This window comes from Clarias gariepinus, chromosome 28 (assembly GCF_024256425.1).
Source record: "Clarias gariepinus isolate MV-2021 ecotype Netherlands chromosome 28, CGAR_prim_01v2, whole genome shotgun sequence".
Classification (NCBI taxonomy): domain Eukaryota; kingdom Metazoa; phylum Chordata; class Actinopteri; order Siluriformes; family Clariidae; genus Clarias; species Clarias gariepinus.
Window position 1 is genome coordinate 18,512,726 of NC_071127.1, and position 15,411 is coordinate 18,528,136.

The window sequence follows — 15,411 nt, forward strand, 5'->3', positions numbered from 1 at the left end:
AAATCTTGCCATGAAGTAAGTACATTTTGTAAAATTTCCTAGTATTTAGCCACCAATCCAGTGGAAACCAAAACCACATAATGTAACCAAAATAATGTAAAAACACAATTTTGTGAAATTACAGTTTAAAATGATTAAAGTGTTTTTGTTGCTGACAGACATGTACAGACTTCAACCTGAAATAATAATAATATCACTGATTGCATTAAAGCTGATCAGATTATTTTTAGCTTTACCCTTTTAACTATTTCTTCAGCTAGTCTAGAATGTATGAAAGTTTCACATTTTCACGAGGAAAAAAAAACACTTTTTTTAGACGCACTACGTCTTTAAAGCTCTGAAGGGGGCGGGGCTTGAAAACGCCCAGTGAGCGCGGCGCTGCGCCCTGCAGGACCCGGATGTGAGCCACAGCGACCAGCAGCCGAGACTCGAAGGTGAGCTGCTGAGATTTAAATCGCTTCATTTAGTTAAAAACACACGGCCTACTGACTTTGTATTGATCGAACTGTAATGAGTGTAATCGTTGCGAGTTAATTAGTTTGACTTAGTCTACCGGTGAGCTTTAGTAAGTCGTTTTGTTTCCGTTTCCTTTCTCGTCAGCTAGCATGCTAACTGTCTGTTGTTGAGTCTGACAGCTCGCATCGCGCGCGCACACTGCTGAATCACGGAGAAAAGTCGCAGGCCGTCAGTCAAACTCTGTTCAACTCCGTTAAACTCATGGGTTCGTGCCTGAACCCTCACACGCACGCTACAGGAGCACTCTACACTTAGCTTAGCTAACGATAACTTCTGTACTGGCCTTACTTCCTGTCTAACACACACACACACACAAATGAGATTTAAACTCGCCTTAAAACTCCCATTTTATTCTTTACCGAGTTAAAGATATAAAAATGTTTGTTTTTAACCCAGCTCTTATGGAGTTTAGTCGGAGTTTAGTTAAGTGTTGGTGTGTGTGAGTGTGAGGGCAGTACCCTGCCTAGCGTGCTAACACTCAGGAGTTTGTTCTGACACAATTCCGCATTTCTCACGCCCTGTGTGTGTGTGTGCGCGCGCGTGTGTTTTTAGTTTTAAATCAGCTGTTCTCTAAACCAGTAGGTTTGCTTGATGATCTTTGCTCTTAAGTATGGAAGAGTCTACGCTAGTTATGCGGAAGTGTGTGATCTCTCTCTCTCTCACACACACACACACACACACACACACCCGTCCTGTACAGGGACATTCATGATCCACTGCACTTGGTCTTCTTCACTTGGTGTTTTGTCAGGAGAGTGAACTAGATTGTGTTTTTTCACCCTGATTTAAGCTCCAAGTTTCTATCTGACTGTGTTTATGTATAACTAGTGTAAGTTTAAGAGTTAAAAGGTTAAAGCTAAACATAGCCTGATCTGCTTTAATGTGATCAGTGATATTATTACTATTTCAGGTTGAAGCTCATGTACATGTCTGTCTGTCTGTACAGCAGAACACTCTGTCTAAATTATTATTACAAAGAAATCTCATTTTGTAAGCCTTGTTACACCTTATTTTCGCTAATTTGTACTTCTTTTATCGTCAGACAAATACACTCCCTGTTTGGTAATCGGAGAGTGAAACACAGATGAGAAATCAAAAAAGTAGATCGGATAAAGATGAAGTTTTGTGTGTTAAAATGCAGTTTTACCACCTCAACGCTGTTATTTCAGCGGTGAAAATATGAACTTATCCCTGTAAAAATATTTAGTTAAACTTTTCTAATTAATATTTATTGGTGCGGGTATTTGTTTTCATTGAGCAAGTAGCTTATTAGTAGCTTGTTTTAAAGTAGATCATTAAATTCGGCACATAACTGTTCATAACAACACTTTTACTCAACATTTTGATTTCACTTCTGGTGCAGGTTAAACTTTAGGCAGATATTGAAGGACTGCAAAAGTTACAATAAATTCTGTCCAGTGGTCAATTTAAGACATTAAATAAACCCCTGTAAAAATTAGCGATTTATAATCTTGACCATAAATGATCATAACTTTACTTCTACTCAACATTTTGATTTTGTTTATGGTGCAGGTTTAACTTCAGGCGAATATCTAAGTACTACGAAGGTTTAATTTTATTCTGTTCAGCCAGTTTTGCGTGATGCTGTGACAAAACCTTTCTTTTATTTATATAGATTTATGATATAGTTGATAGAAGTGGGAGAGATTTTAGGGTCAGGCAGCCATTTGTGTTTCAGACTAATGCATCATCATCACAGTGGTGTGATCAGAATACTAGGTCCGGTTTCATCTGCCTCTCTCTCTCTCTCTCTCTCTCTCTCTCTCTCTCTCTCTCTGTGTATGTTAGTTAGTTAATGTCCTCGCTGATCACACACACACAGTCACGCTTTTTATCTCTTTAATTTATTCTTCTTCTCCATGCGCAAATGTCTAACCACACGCGCGCACACACATGCACACAAATACACCACAGTTTTGTCACCATACTTGTGACAACATTAATAGATTAATTTCCGTATCACTATGCATTTAGTTTTTGTTGTTGTTTTTCTGTTTCCCTCAGATGCAGACCATAAAATGCGTGGTGGTTGGAGACGGTGCAGTGGGAAAGACCTGCTTATTGATCTCCTACACAACCAACAAGTTCCCTTCAGAATACGTGCCTACGGTGAGTTTAGAGCATTAATCAATGTCTCTTAGCAGATAAAACCTTATTAGCAAAGCTGCAGTGAGATGTGAAAGGAAAGAGAGGAATTGAAGAGAGGAAGTAGAGATTAATATACAGAGTTGTAATGAGTACCATGGGTCCAAGCACCCTGGGAATCGGCAGCAGCACTGGGTCTCCTGTGATGTTTATGACAGTAGAAACCAACTGTTATGACAGAGAGATGAGTTTCCACATGTACCTGCTATGACTGATCTTGTCTGGATTTTGTCATGTCCTGGCACATTGTGGTGTTTATGTCTACGACTACAACACCCACTTTTTATGCGAAATGAAACGGTATTGAATAGGAATCTCTACTGTGTTCCCTGTAATCCCATTCTTCCTGTACTTGCTGTAGCTGTAGAAATGTCTGTGGACTCAGTAAGGCAAAATAAATAAAACAAATAATTGACAGTTCTGGTGGAGACAGACAAATCCAGACTGCGACGAAGAAAAACAAAAACGCCTCAACAAACTCCTCCCAAACTTGCTTTGCGGGCTTTGTTAAAATTTTGCGATGCAGGAACTGTAAAATCCTGCAGGTCATCAATAAACAAAAAAAAGATTTTTTGACGGGATGTGCTCATGATTTGCGTTGTATTTAATCGCACACTCGTAAGCGCATATTAAAAAATCTACAGTGCAATCTGTTGAGTCTTGAAAAGAACTAATAATTTTTCAAGGCCTATTTTTTTTTATGATATAAGGGTATTTTCCATTTAAATTTCAAAGTAGCATATCTTGTGGGCCGACTGCTGTGGAAAAAAGCCTATATGTTACTTCAAGCTCAGCCAAGTACACCTGTGAAAAACCCAATAAAATCCGTTCAGTAGTTTTTACATGATGCTTGCACAGACAGACAGACAGACAGACAGATAGACAAAACTGTAAAAAAAAAAAAAAATTCATCTTAATGCGTTCTATTACTCATCTTGCATCCTCCCCAAATTATTCTTTCGCAAATATCTTCAATATACAGAAATGACAACTTTACAGTTTTATTATATTTATAGATTACCCATTTACAATTAATTAATTCAATAAAATTCTATTAAAAAGTCACACACACACCTCTTGTTACTTTTTTCAATTAAATTTTATTTGTATAGCGTTTTAACAATTGTCACTGTCGCAAAGCAGCTTTACACAATCAAAAGAATTATGTAAGTTTGTATGGAATGTGAGTGGGTATAAATCAAAATAGTCAGATAGTTACTGATGAGCAAGCTGAGGGCGACAGTGTCAAGGAAAAACTCCCTGAGATGGCAATAGGAAGAAACCTAGAGAGGAACCAGACTCAACAGGGAACCCATCCTCATTTGGGTGAAACAGAAAGCAGGAATTGATCTGCATTCATACTGTGTGTTAGGTGGCAGCCAGTTCAGCATAACAGTTGATGTTAATGAAGTCCCAGTTATTGGAGGCTCAGGTAGACTTGTAGGAAATTTCAGTCCTGAATTATCAAGAAACTGCAGCCAAATCAAGTCCTCAGAGAAGCAGCTGTCAACATCAGTCAAGACCAGAACCGTATACTAGGTAGAGTGAAACCACTCCCAGACACCGGACGCATCCCAAAAAGACACATGGGGCATCCATGTGACGAGATCTTCACTCAGAAGCGGTTACTTGACTCTGTGCTCGAATCAAAAATAGAAAAAGAAAACAATAACACATTGCTCACTTTTTCATTTTTTCATCTGACACAAGTAGCGTGACCAGGACGTTTTTAACTTATGCTAAACTAATCACTTTTGTTCTGTTTTATTTTCCCTGAAGATCATAAATGTTATTTAATAAAGTCAAACCTGCAGCCTTTTGATGATTTACAGTTAATCATCTTCTCCTGAAGCATGTTTTACCGTACCTTTAAAAGCACCGAAAGCAGAACGCACTTCAGCGAGCTCAACACAGATGTAGTCATTTATATATTTTTTTAAAGTAAAAACGATAATCTTAAATGAATAAGTAGCAAACCGCACACACATAAACACGCACACAAATTGACTATCTGTGTTTGTACAGGGCACATTGTGTTCGGTGCCACAACTTGATCAGTTTTGCAGTTTATTACATGTCAATTATTATAAATAGTTTTAGCCTGTTCATAGATATAGTAAACAGTTGCCTGTTCAGTTAATTAATTATTTATTTTGGATTATTGCTTTTTTACAAAGTGAAATTGATTCATTCTACTTTTCATGCTGTTGAAGCTAAACACCTAAAAGCTCCGTGTAGGTGATTAAAAATGCTTTAGGAAGACCTGCTGGTTAACCATAATTCTTTAAAGGGCTGCACGTTGTCACGTAAAATCCACAAGTTAAAACGTCCAGGTCACACCACTTGCATCTGATGAAATCCCCCCCCCCCCACACACCCCCCCAACATGTTTTAAATGAGCACATTTCTTCACATTGTTTTAACTTTTGGTTTCATATTAAAATATAATTGAATGGTGCATGGGATACTAATGACCAACAAAGCATGTAATTACGAAAAAAGATCACAAATCTTTACAAAATTTACTCGACAGGTCATATTCCACTGTCTTTGGCTTCACCATCTACATTCAGGCTTTTGTGGGACTTTAGTAAAGTGTATACAGTGAAACCTCGGATTGCGAGTAACGCGGATTGCGAGTGTTTTTCAAGATGAGCAAAGATTTTTAATAAAATTTTACTTGGACAAGTCTTGGTTTACGAGTACCAAGTATCATGTGTCACGCATATGCTTTTTGTTTTGACGCCAAGCATCACGTGATGAGCCAACAGTTTTTCTCTCTTTTCTCTCTCGGCCTTACTGGTATAATCAACATCTCTGCATGCGTGTACTATTTACTATAAAACTGTGACTGTGTGTGTGTGCGTGAAACATATTTTATTTTGTGTCTGTATGCGCACATGTAAAGCAAAAGCAAGTCTCATTAGACACGTTAAAGATAAATTTTCTCTCTCTGCTCAAGACTCAGTCTGCTCTTTGTGTCCGTGTGCGTGCGCGTCATTGGACAACATGCCACACACACACACACAAACGCCTCCTACTTTTGCCTTCACACACACACACACACACAAACATTTTCAACCTGCTCTACACAGAAATACTGCTCTGTCGCGATTCTTTTCAAACGTAAAGTGCAGGTTAACTTGTTTTATTTTCATTTTACAGCAGTGATTCCGTGATTGAATCGGTCGCTCAATCGAGTGTCATTAGAGAGATTTCTTGTTTATTTTTCCGATAAAACAGTGTTTTCGTTGTGTGCACACCTGTGTGTGAAAAGAGTGGGGGAAGGGTGTAGGACGAGAAGGGATAGAGGGGGAGCGGCTACCTCACGCACACAAACGGAAACACTTATCAGTCGGAATTAATTTTTTTCCTTTTTTTTTTTTTAAAGGTAAAGTGCAGGTTAATTTGTTTTATTTTTACTTTATATTTTGTGTTAATTATTTTTATGTATTTATTTTTTTGGCTGTGGAACAAATAATTTGAGTTTCTATTATTTTTTATGGGGAAATTTGATTTGGTTTATAAGTGTTTTGGAATATGAGCCCGCTTCCAGCATGAATTATGCTCATAATCCAAGGTTTCACTGTATATTGTTTATTTATTTCAATTCAATTAAATTTTATTTGTATAGCGCTTTTAACAATTGTCATTGTCACAAAGCAGCTTTTACACAATCAGAAGAATTATTTAAGTCTGTATGGAATGTAAGTGAGCTTGAATCAAGATAAGCATTTACTGTTTATAATGGAATCTAATCTATGACATATCTGCACATTATTGAAAGCTCGTTAGTCAATTAATGTCATGGAAAAAGAATAAAAAGGTAGGTAGGTTGACACTGGTACTCTTTGTATTTTCACTAGAAGACCTTATAATTGCTGATAGAGTAATGCTGCAGTCAAGTAGGGGTTATAATCATTCCTGATCTGCAGTCAAAAATATGCAAATAAAATGCCTTTAATTCAGAACTCGATAGGGTCTCTTAGACTTGGAATTCAGCAAGTGATGGAGTACAAAATAAACATGGCTGCTCACGGCATGAAGACTAAACACAGCAGCACTTATTCTCTTTAAATGAGTTAAGCATTATCTTTAAATTAAACAACATATATACGTATTCGTTGTTTAATCTACAACACTGACTTTACCATTCACTGTATGTTCACAACGTTATGTGGCAACAAAATGAAGTCAGCTGACGACCTGAATGTATTGAATGTTTTTGTTCCCTGATGGGATGGAGCATATTCCAGGACTCAGACTGTGAAAAAGTGGTTCTGAGAGCAGGAAGAATCACTTTGCACACACACTGTGGTGTCCAGTTCATGTGTGAATCAAAGCTAAAGGTGGTAAAATAAAATCCTGTTCCATGCGACTTTTTTTTAAGTGTATATTTTTAAAACAAAGATAAATCAGTAGAATGTTATTTGTTCCAATGTGCAAAATATAAAATATTTAATCTCACAGAGCTGAAAATTATGTCTATACAGAGAGCCCCTTCCTTATAGCCCAGTGAGCCCTCTGGATTGAGCCTGCTAGTATCTTATGACCCAGCAGGTGAACCTGTGTGTTCGTCTCTGGCTCCAGTAGTGCCTGGGTCTGGACTGGTCTTAGTAATGTGCTGCTGATCTGATTCCAAAACTGTGTGAGACTTAATTGTGTTGTACAAGCTGCAGCACAGAGCACACGGTCTACATACGGCTCAGGTTATGACTGAATTCCCTGGAAAAAATTTAACTAAAGCCGATTTGGTATAAAAGCAGGAGTGAGGTGAAATTGTTCTGAGATCTTTTAGAAGTGGGATTTGGCAACAGCATGTAGCGTATTTAAATAATAAAATAAAATATATTTAAATACATGTTTTATTACATAAACAGACATATCAGTTGCGAATGTTTAGTGAATCAATTAACCACAGCTAGTATTATTAGCGACTCTTGTAACATCATTCACATGTAAGGTGCCAATGTTATGTAGAGTCACTAACAATGCTAATTGTTAATTACACTTATGTCTTCTAAAAGTGTTATTACACTTTCATATATAAACGGCGTCCTCACCAAACGCAGTGACGGCATGGCGGTGGCTACGGTGAAAACTCGTACGCCGGGCAGAGCTCATAGCTATTGAAAACCCGGATCAGAAAGCGACAGCGCATATGACAGGCTGCTGTAAGGGCTGCCGAAACATTGGGGCAGCGTGAGGAGCGGCAGCAAGTTGACCGCATACTCCATTTGCAGGTAAAAGGATCACTCAGGCAACGGAATCGGCAGCATTGTGAGAGTCTGTCTGTCCCTTAGTGTCTTCACAGCGACAAAACTCAAGAGTAGATAATGTAATATTCAAGTGTGAAAGTGAAACTAAGTAAGAGGGAGGTTTGGGAGTGAATAACTTTCTATCGCAGCTATAATGTACAATCACCTCCAAAAGTATTGGAACAGCAGTCCAACCATGTTGAGCATGTACTGCTCTCATGCCGAAAATACATGCAGGAGAGACGAGACGTGATGTGACCAATCCAAAAACTGGGGAGTGTAGAAGGCAATAATAAAAGTATGTCAAAATGGGTGTGGCCCGATCAGGGAAGGAAGCATTTAATGTCTTTGTCAAGGAGGACTGGGCTGGAAAATCAGCTTTAAAATGCTGGGAGGATTAGAGAGAGTGAGTGAACTATTGGTGGCGGTAATGCAACATGCTGGACGTCAATCGCCAAGTAGCAAGGTATTGACGGCGAATTGAACTTTTATGTCTTAAAAGATGAGTTTAAGCTGATATTCCAGTATTGTAGCTTTCATTTCCTGATATTTACATCTAGAACAATTGGACCTTTTGCATCAACCCTCCTGTTTTTAAGTGTGTGCATGAGATGTTTCATGTTGATTGTTTAAACAATTAGTAGCTTTCCTGAGCCTTGGGTTTAATCTGTAAATATTGCATTTGTTGTTGCATTAACAAGAAGACCAGAGAGTCCAAAGACTAGAAGAGCAAGCTGTTATACATCTAAATAAGAGAGAACATCAGATCCATTGCACAAGCACTGGGCATAGCCAGTACAACACTGTAATGTCCCGAAACCACTGGAAAACATGCAGTAAGAATCAGAAGGACGAACTTGAATACACAAAGAAATACAGAGATAAGCCACAAATGATCTGAGACCATGATTTACCTCTTCTGAAGTGATGGAAAGGCCGAGTGGTCTGCCTCTGATCCAGAACATACAAGCTAATGGGTGCAGCATGGTGGTGGTGTCATGGCTTGGGCTTGCTTGGCTTCTTCTGGAACAGACTGACTGATCTTTGCTGATGATGGGGCTCATGATGGAGTAGCAGAATGAATTCAGAAGTCTATATAGACTATTCTGTCTGATAATTTACTGAAAAACACATCCAATCTAATCAAGAGGATCTTCATCATGCACTCAGGCGACAACCCAAAATGCACCATACAGAACGTCTTTGCTTGGGGTTGGGGGGTTTGGGGGAATTATTTCAGACTGGCCAAGTCTATCAGCAGACCTTAACCCAACTGTGAAAAGACAAAAGTGGAGACTGAAAAGTCACAAAAGATGAATGCCTTTTTGCAGTTATTGCAAGCAAGAGATACTTTTGCTCACCCAAAGAGCCATGATTAAAGCTGTTTAACACATTTACTTGTAAATATCTGGAAATGAAAGCAGAAAATTGGATCCATTGTCTCATTCATCTTTTAATCAAACCCAAATGTCACAGAAGAACTGGTATCGTCTTTCCATTTACCTTCAGAGGAGACTTTGATGATGTTCCACAACGTTGAATCAAAACTAAAGATTGTTAAAATGCAGACAGACAGACAGACAGACAGTCAAGGTGAGGTTGAAAACAGTTCACATTGTTGTGATAAAAATATTTAGGATTGCTTAAAGTTAAAAGGTCGAGCATGTCATGCTGCTGGTTATGTTCATTGATAGTGTAGTGTGTAGGGGAACCTAAAGCAGAGTATAAATGCTGTTTGAGTCTTATTGCATGCGTTTCATACATGTGCATGGTTAAGTTGTGGCTTATTTTCATAAATGCTGCTTCCGCATGCGTGAGTCATCTGTACAGTGCTGTGAAGATAACACTCACACGATTAAGATCATCAAACTAATTTTAATACTGCACAAAGATAACCCTGAGTAAAACAATATGCAGTTTTTAAATGAGGATTTAATTTATTATTAAGGGGGAAAAAACTGTCCAAAATTACCTATGTGAAAAAGTAATTGCCCCCTTGGTTAATCATAAATGAACAATGATTAACCACATTTATTCATTACTGCTAGGTCTGTTAAATCATGTTTAGCAATTTACACGGCTAATATTACAGTAAGCCAAACCTCTCGTTTAGTAAACCTATATTCTGAGGAGAAGTTGTCATGCAGCTCATGCTCAGTTCATATAGTTTGGGATGTGAAAACGCAGAGCATGCTTTCATTTCCTGTAAACGTTTACCTTTGTAGTTGTTCAGGAATGTTTTGCTACTCGTTTCATTTTTGTTAGCTGGAAACACTGCTGTATTCGCTGTGCTGCTACGGGCAGCTTTTAGGGTAATATATTTTCTTCTGTTACTCGGCGTGTGTGAATCATTGGCGTTGTAAAATTTAACTTTACTATGAGAATCTGGACCATTCATTCTTAATAATGGGAAACCTAAAAGATCGTCAAAGAGGAAACTAAAGTTTTGTTGAATTTTACACATTTGAAGTCTTTCAGTGGCACATTTGTTCATAGCCAAGTGTCCAGGAGCTCATAATTAACTGTCTCGCAGGGAAAGCTGGACACTCAAGCAATTGCAGCCAACACTTATTGAACAGACACACAGCTTCAGTATGTGCATTTACATTTATTATTACTAATAAGGGGAATAATACTCCAGTCAGAATATGGCATCATGTAAACACTTGAGTTAGAACAGTCTGATCTGAACTGCATGAATGAAGAACTAAAACAGACCGAATGAAGAAATAAAGTCCATGTAAACTTGGTTAATGTGTCTGGAAGTGGAAAGGAGATAATTAACTTCTGACAAAATGTCTTAAGCAAGTAAACTAACCAATCACATTATCTAGATGCATCAGAGTGCCTGTGCTGAATGCCGGTGTGTTGTTCTTTTTCTCTTTTTGTAGGTATTTGATAACTATGCAGTCACTGTGATGATCGGAGGAGAGCCATACACACTTGGACTTTTTGACACAGCAGGTACAGTAAATCCGGTTAATAAACCCCGGATACCCCAGGACATGACTTACAGTTACACTGTAAAGAGTCAAATGTGTGCGCGTTTGTGCGTTATTCATGGGTATTTAGGTAAAAAGAGTCAAACCACCTTCAAGTTTCTAAACTCACATGCTCTTATAATTTCTGGTTTTTTTTTTTGGATGTTATTGTTTAAATGCTTACCTTTTACTTGACTATTAAGCTTTTAAAAAAAAAAAAGTACCTAATTTAAATACTACTCTTTAATATGAGAGTCGTTCGAGTATAACGAGGACTTACAAACAATTGAGCTATGCATTTCCGCAGATACGAACAGACCACAGATCTACGAACATTCATGGAGCTTACTTAAATAAAAAATATATATTAAAATAGATACTGCAGTGCAACAGATATACAATATTTTCAGTGTGTAAGTGAATAATAAAATGAATAAAATGATGGAAAATGTCTGAAACATTTTCCAATACGTCCCAGTTTGACTTGAACGCCCCTCACAGTAGCTTTCATGGCATTATCTAATCAGCCAGTCATGTGACTGAGATCGTGTTCTCCCCATTTCTGTGCGTCATAATGAAGTGGATAATAAACGTATATCATCAGTTACTGCAGACCTTCAAACAGCCTTTATTCACTGCTCTGTCTTAATGTTTTTTACTTTTTAGGTCAGGAGGACTATGACAGGCTGCGGCCTCTGAGTTACCCCCAGACAGACGTTTTTCTGGTGTGCTTCTCCGTCGTCTCACCGTCCTCTTTTGAAAACGTCAGAGAAAAGGTTAGTGTGTGACGTGCAAATAAGATCTTTAGGGGTATATTTTGATTTCTTGAAAGTCTGTAGAGAGAGAAAGTGTCCGGATATTTCGATCGAGTGAATTAAACTCTTAGCGTGACGTGGCTCATGTATCAGCACAGCGAGTGTTCGAATTATGATTTCCTTTTATCTGCATGTTTGAGACACGGTATTTACAAATGTTTGACTGCCATTTTTCTTTTTTACTCTCTCTCTCTCTCTCTCTCTCTCACTCACACACACATACACACACACACACACACACACACACACACACCCTTTGTCTCTTTCTGTCAGTGGGTACCAGAGATCTCCCACCACTGTCCCCGAACTCCCTTCCTGCTGGTCGGTACTCAGGTGGACCTGAGAGATGATAGTAACACAGTGGAGAAACTCGCCAAGAACAAACAGCGCCCTCTCTCGCCCGAGAGTGGAGACAAACTGGCCCGAGACCTCAAAGCGGTGAAATATGTGGAGTGCTCTGCCCTCACACAGGTACACAAGTTTAACTAGAACCACTCAAGTGCTTTGTCTTGGTGTGTTAGTGACATTTCTTCCCATAGTGTAAACACAAACCAGCATAAATGAGTCGTCACTGTAGGTTTATCGTAAATGAGTTAAGCCTGGATATGTGTGTGGACCTGAAGTGTGTATAGTCATCATGTGCAAGTATCAGTCATACTACATTAAGACACGTTTCCCTCCCCCTAAGGGACTGACATGTAGCCTGATCAGGGGACAAATCTCCATGTACATACCTGCGTCAGAGTGACGTAAACATAGGCCAGTGCAGTCAAAGATCTTAATCATCTGAATAGTAAAATAATCGTCCTGTAAACATTTGAACCTGAATCGCCTGGTAACTAGTTCTTTATTCAGCTCTGTTCAGCTTTGTTCAGCTCTGCACAAGCTAACTGCATACTGGATCATTCTTGTTCAAATGGATCGTTCTTGTTCTAGTAACAGTGATTGAGTAGATCATAACCTCTGTGTTGTCTCCTTTCTCTTGCTCACTACAGAGAGGATTGAAGAACGTCTTTGATGAAGCCATCTTGGCTGCCCTGGAGCCTCCAGAGACCAAACCCAAGAAACGCTGCATTCTTTTATAAAAATTAATTTGGGATCAAGTTGATGGGAGAAAAAAAATTGAGGCATTCGTTCAGTGCCTTTAGTTTTACAAAGTTAAGAGTGGTTCGTGTGGTAATATGCTGACGTCTCTCTTCCTGAGTAATGACCAGTTGTTCTATCTAAGACCTCTTCATATACACACGCACACAAAAGCAACAAAAAAAATCAATGCCTTCAAAACATGGAAAAAGATGACTGGCCTGTTTTTTTTTCTTTTCTTGTGTTTATCAATTCTGTCGTTACCAAAACGTACAACCACTTTAATATGTTTTTTCACGTCCCTCACTTGGACTCTGTTTAGTCTCAGCAGTCTTAAAAAAAACAAAGACCATCCTCAACTGATCGGTTTTCCTTCTTTCATTCCTTTGCATTGAGGCAATTGGAACTCCAAGTGTTTCTTACCCCTTCTGTCCTCTGCAGGACTTTAACTGAATTTTTTGTTTAAATGATTGTGGCGTATTAATGACAGGAGTATTGTATGATTGTTTTTATTTTTATTATTTTGGTGAGTGGGTGTTTAACAGTTAGGACTTGGAGATTTTAGTGCAATTTTTTATATATATATATATATAATTTTTATTTCTTTTGTCTTATTTTATTTAGGTGTCGCTTTATCACCACGGTTGGTTTTTTTTTTTTTACTTTTAAGGAATAATAAATGCATATAACCTATTAGATTAGCTGGTCTCTACATCGGTAGCCATGGTAATTAAAGCAATAATGATTACAAGTAATAGAAATGCAGGATGTGGAGATGATGTGGGAGTAGATTTTATGTGACTGTAATAAAAAAAACAAACTGAAGAACAGACCCTTGTCATATTTTATACATTTACATATTTTTTCCCAAATCAAGGAATATATAGAAAGTATCTTTTGATGTAGTTTTACCTTAAGTTACTTCACTCATAAAGCAGACATGGTAAATAAATTCAAGAAAATAATTTGGTTAAATATTATGTGGTTCAGAATTCACAGAAAATAGTCATTCATAGCAGGTTGTGATATAAACCCTTGGTTGAGAAACTTGCAGTTTATTCAGAATCTCACAAACAGGCCACAGCATGAGCACAGATGGTCAATGCAACTCTTATTCACATCCTCTCCAGGATGCAGAACACAAAAGAATTTAGATTTTTACAGTATACAAATATTAATTTGTGTCAAAACGTTCAAGAGGCATTTTTTTTTATCAAGTAATCTATACTTAAGATGAATTATTGTAATCCTCGTAAAATGTGATTGTGGTCCATCTTATTCTCATTGTATGCTGCCTGGCCAAAAAAGGTGTTTTTATATGAAGGTAAAACAGTAGCAAAACCCGAGAGCTTGCAAATTCGAATGTGAGAACTTGTAAAATGAATATTTGTATTTGTAAGTTGAAATTTGTACTCACAGCTCTGATGTGAAAAGCTGCATCTATCGATTTGCACACCTGTGTTTTGAATTCGAAGTTGCAGATTAACAGGCACAATTGTGTACTACACATTTATCTTTGCGCTTTACTTCAGTTTCGCTGTACAACCACAAGTCGGCGCTCACAACCTCTCAGATCTGGCAGTACAACCTCAAATCCCGGCACTCTGACTTTTGCTACTCATTTTGCGATATTCCTGTAGCAAAACTGACTTGTGCACTTGTAAACGTGGGGGCGGGGCTGGGGTGGAAATGAAGTCATTTTATTTATAGATCTGAGAGGTTGTGAGCGCCGACTTGTGGACTTGTGGTTGTACAGCGAAACTGAAGTAAAGCGCAAAGATAAATGTGTAGTACACAATTGTGCCTGTTAATCTGCAACTTCGAATTCAAAACACAGGTGTGCAAATCGATAGATGCAGCTTTTCACATCAGAGCTGTGAGTATAAATTTCAACTTACAAATACAAATATTCATTTTACAAGTTCTCACATTCGAATTTGCAAGCTCTCGGGTTTTGCTACTGTTTTACCTTCATATTTTTTACTTCAGAAGGGTCAACTTATTGTCCTGCATCAAATACTGACAACTACATTTGCAACTAGAGAGCAAAAATTTCTGGAGAAATTGTAAGTGTGCCTCTGCGACAGCCGGGTCACTGCCAATGTGCGTGGACGCCATCCAGTGCGTGGTCGAGCTGTTCGATGCATCACAGTCAGGGCAGTGATGCCACAGCAGAGGCCGGCCCCAAAAGGAACGGTGCAGCACGGAACGGTGTAACATACGTGTGGGTCGTCTCGAAACTGTGGGACGAGAAACGCTGCAAAGTTTTAGGGATATAATAAATGGATTATACAATCAGCCTATAGCCTATTGTCTGCTCAGGCTTTGGCAGCCCTGAACCGATGGTAAAAAAAAATAAAACTTAAAAAAGGGTCAGAACACCCTCAGACCAGAGGAGCCTTTAACTTTAGTTCTGCCAGTGTCTTCATTCCAATGTCTTTAAGAAGACATGATCATGAGGAAAAAACCTGGGCCCGTATTCACATCGCTTCTTAGAAGAGCTCCTATCTTAGCTTAAAAAGTCCTAGCTGGGAGTCCTAGACTAAAAGTGATTTAGGAAACTTCTCAATGCAACTCTGAGTAAGGAAAGTA

The 15,411-nt window shown here is 38.4% G+C and overlaps 1 protein-coding gene across 1 annotated transcript; it reads left to right on the forward strand.

The window, feature by feature from the left end:
- The first annotated feature begins 347 nt into the window (after nt 1-347).
- On the forward strand, nt 348-13,647 carry LOC128515715 (cell division control protein 42 homolog). The gene is made up of 6 exons (XM_053489851.1): nt 348-434; nt 2,542-2,646; nt 10,832-10,904; nt 11,588-11,697; nt 12,010-12,207; nt 12,732-13,647. The coding sequence occupies exons 2-6, from the start codon at nt 2,542-2,544 to the stop codon at nt 12,819-12,821; spliced, it is 576 nt and encodes a 191-aa protein (XP_053345826.1). The 5' UTR covers nt 348-434; the 3' UTR covers nt 12,822-13,647.
- The last annotated feature ends 1,764 nt before the right edge of the window (nt 13,648-15,411 follow it).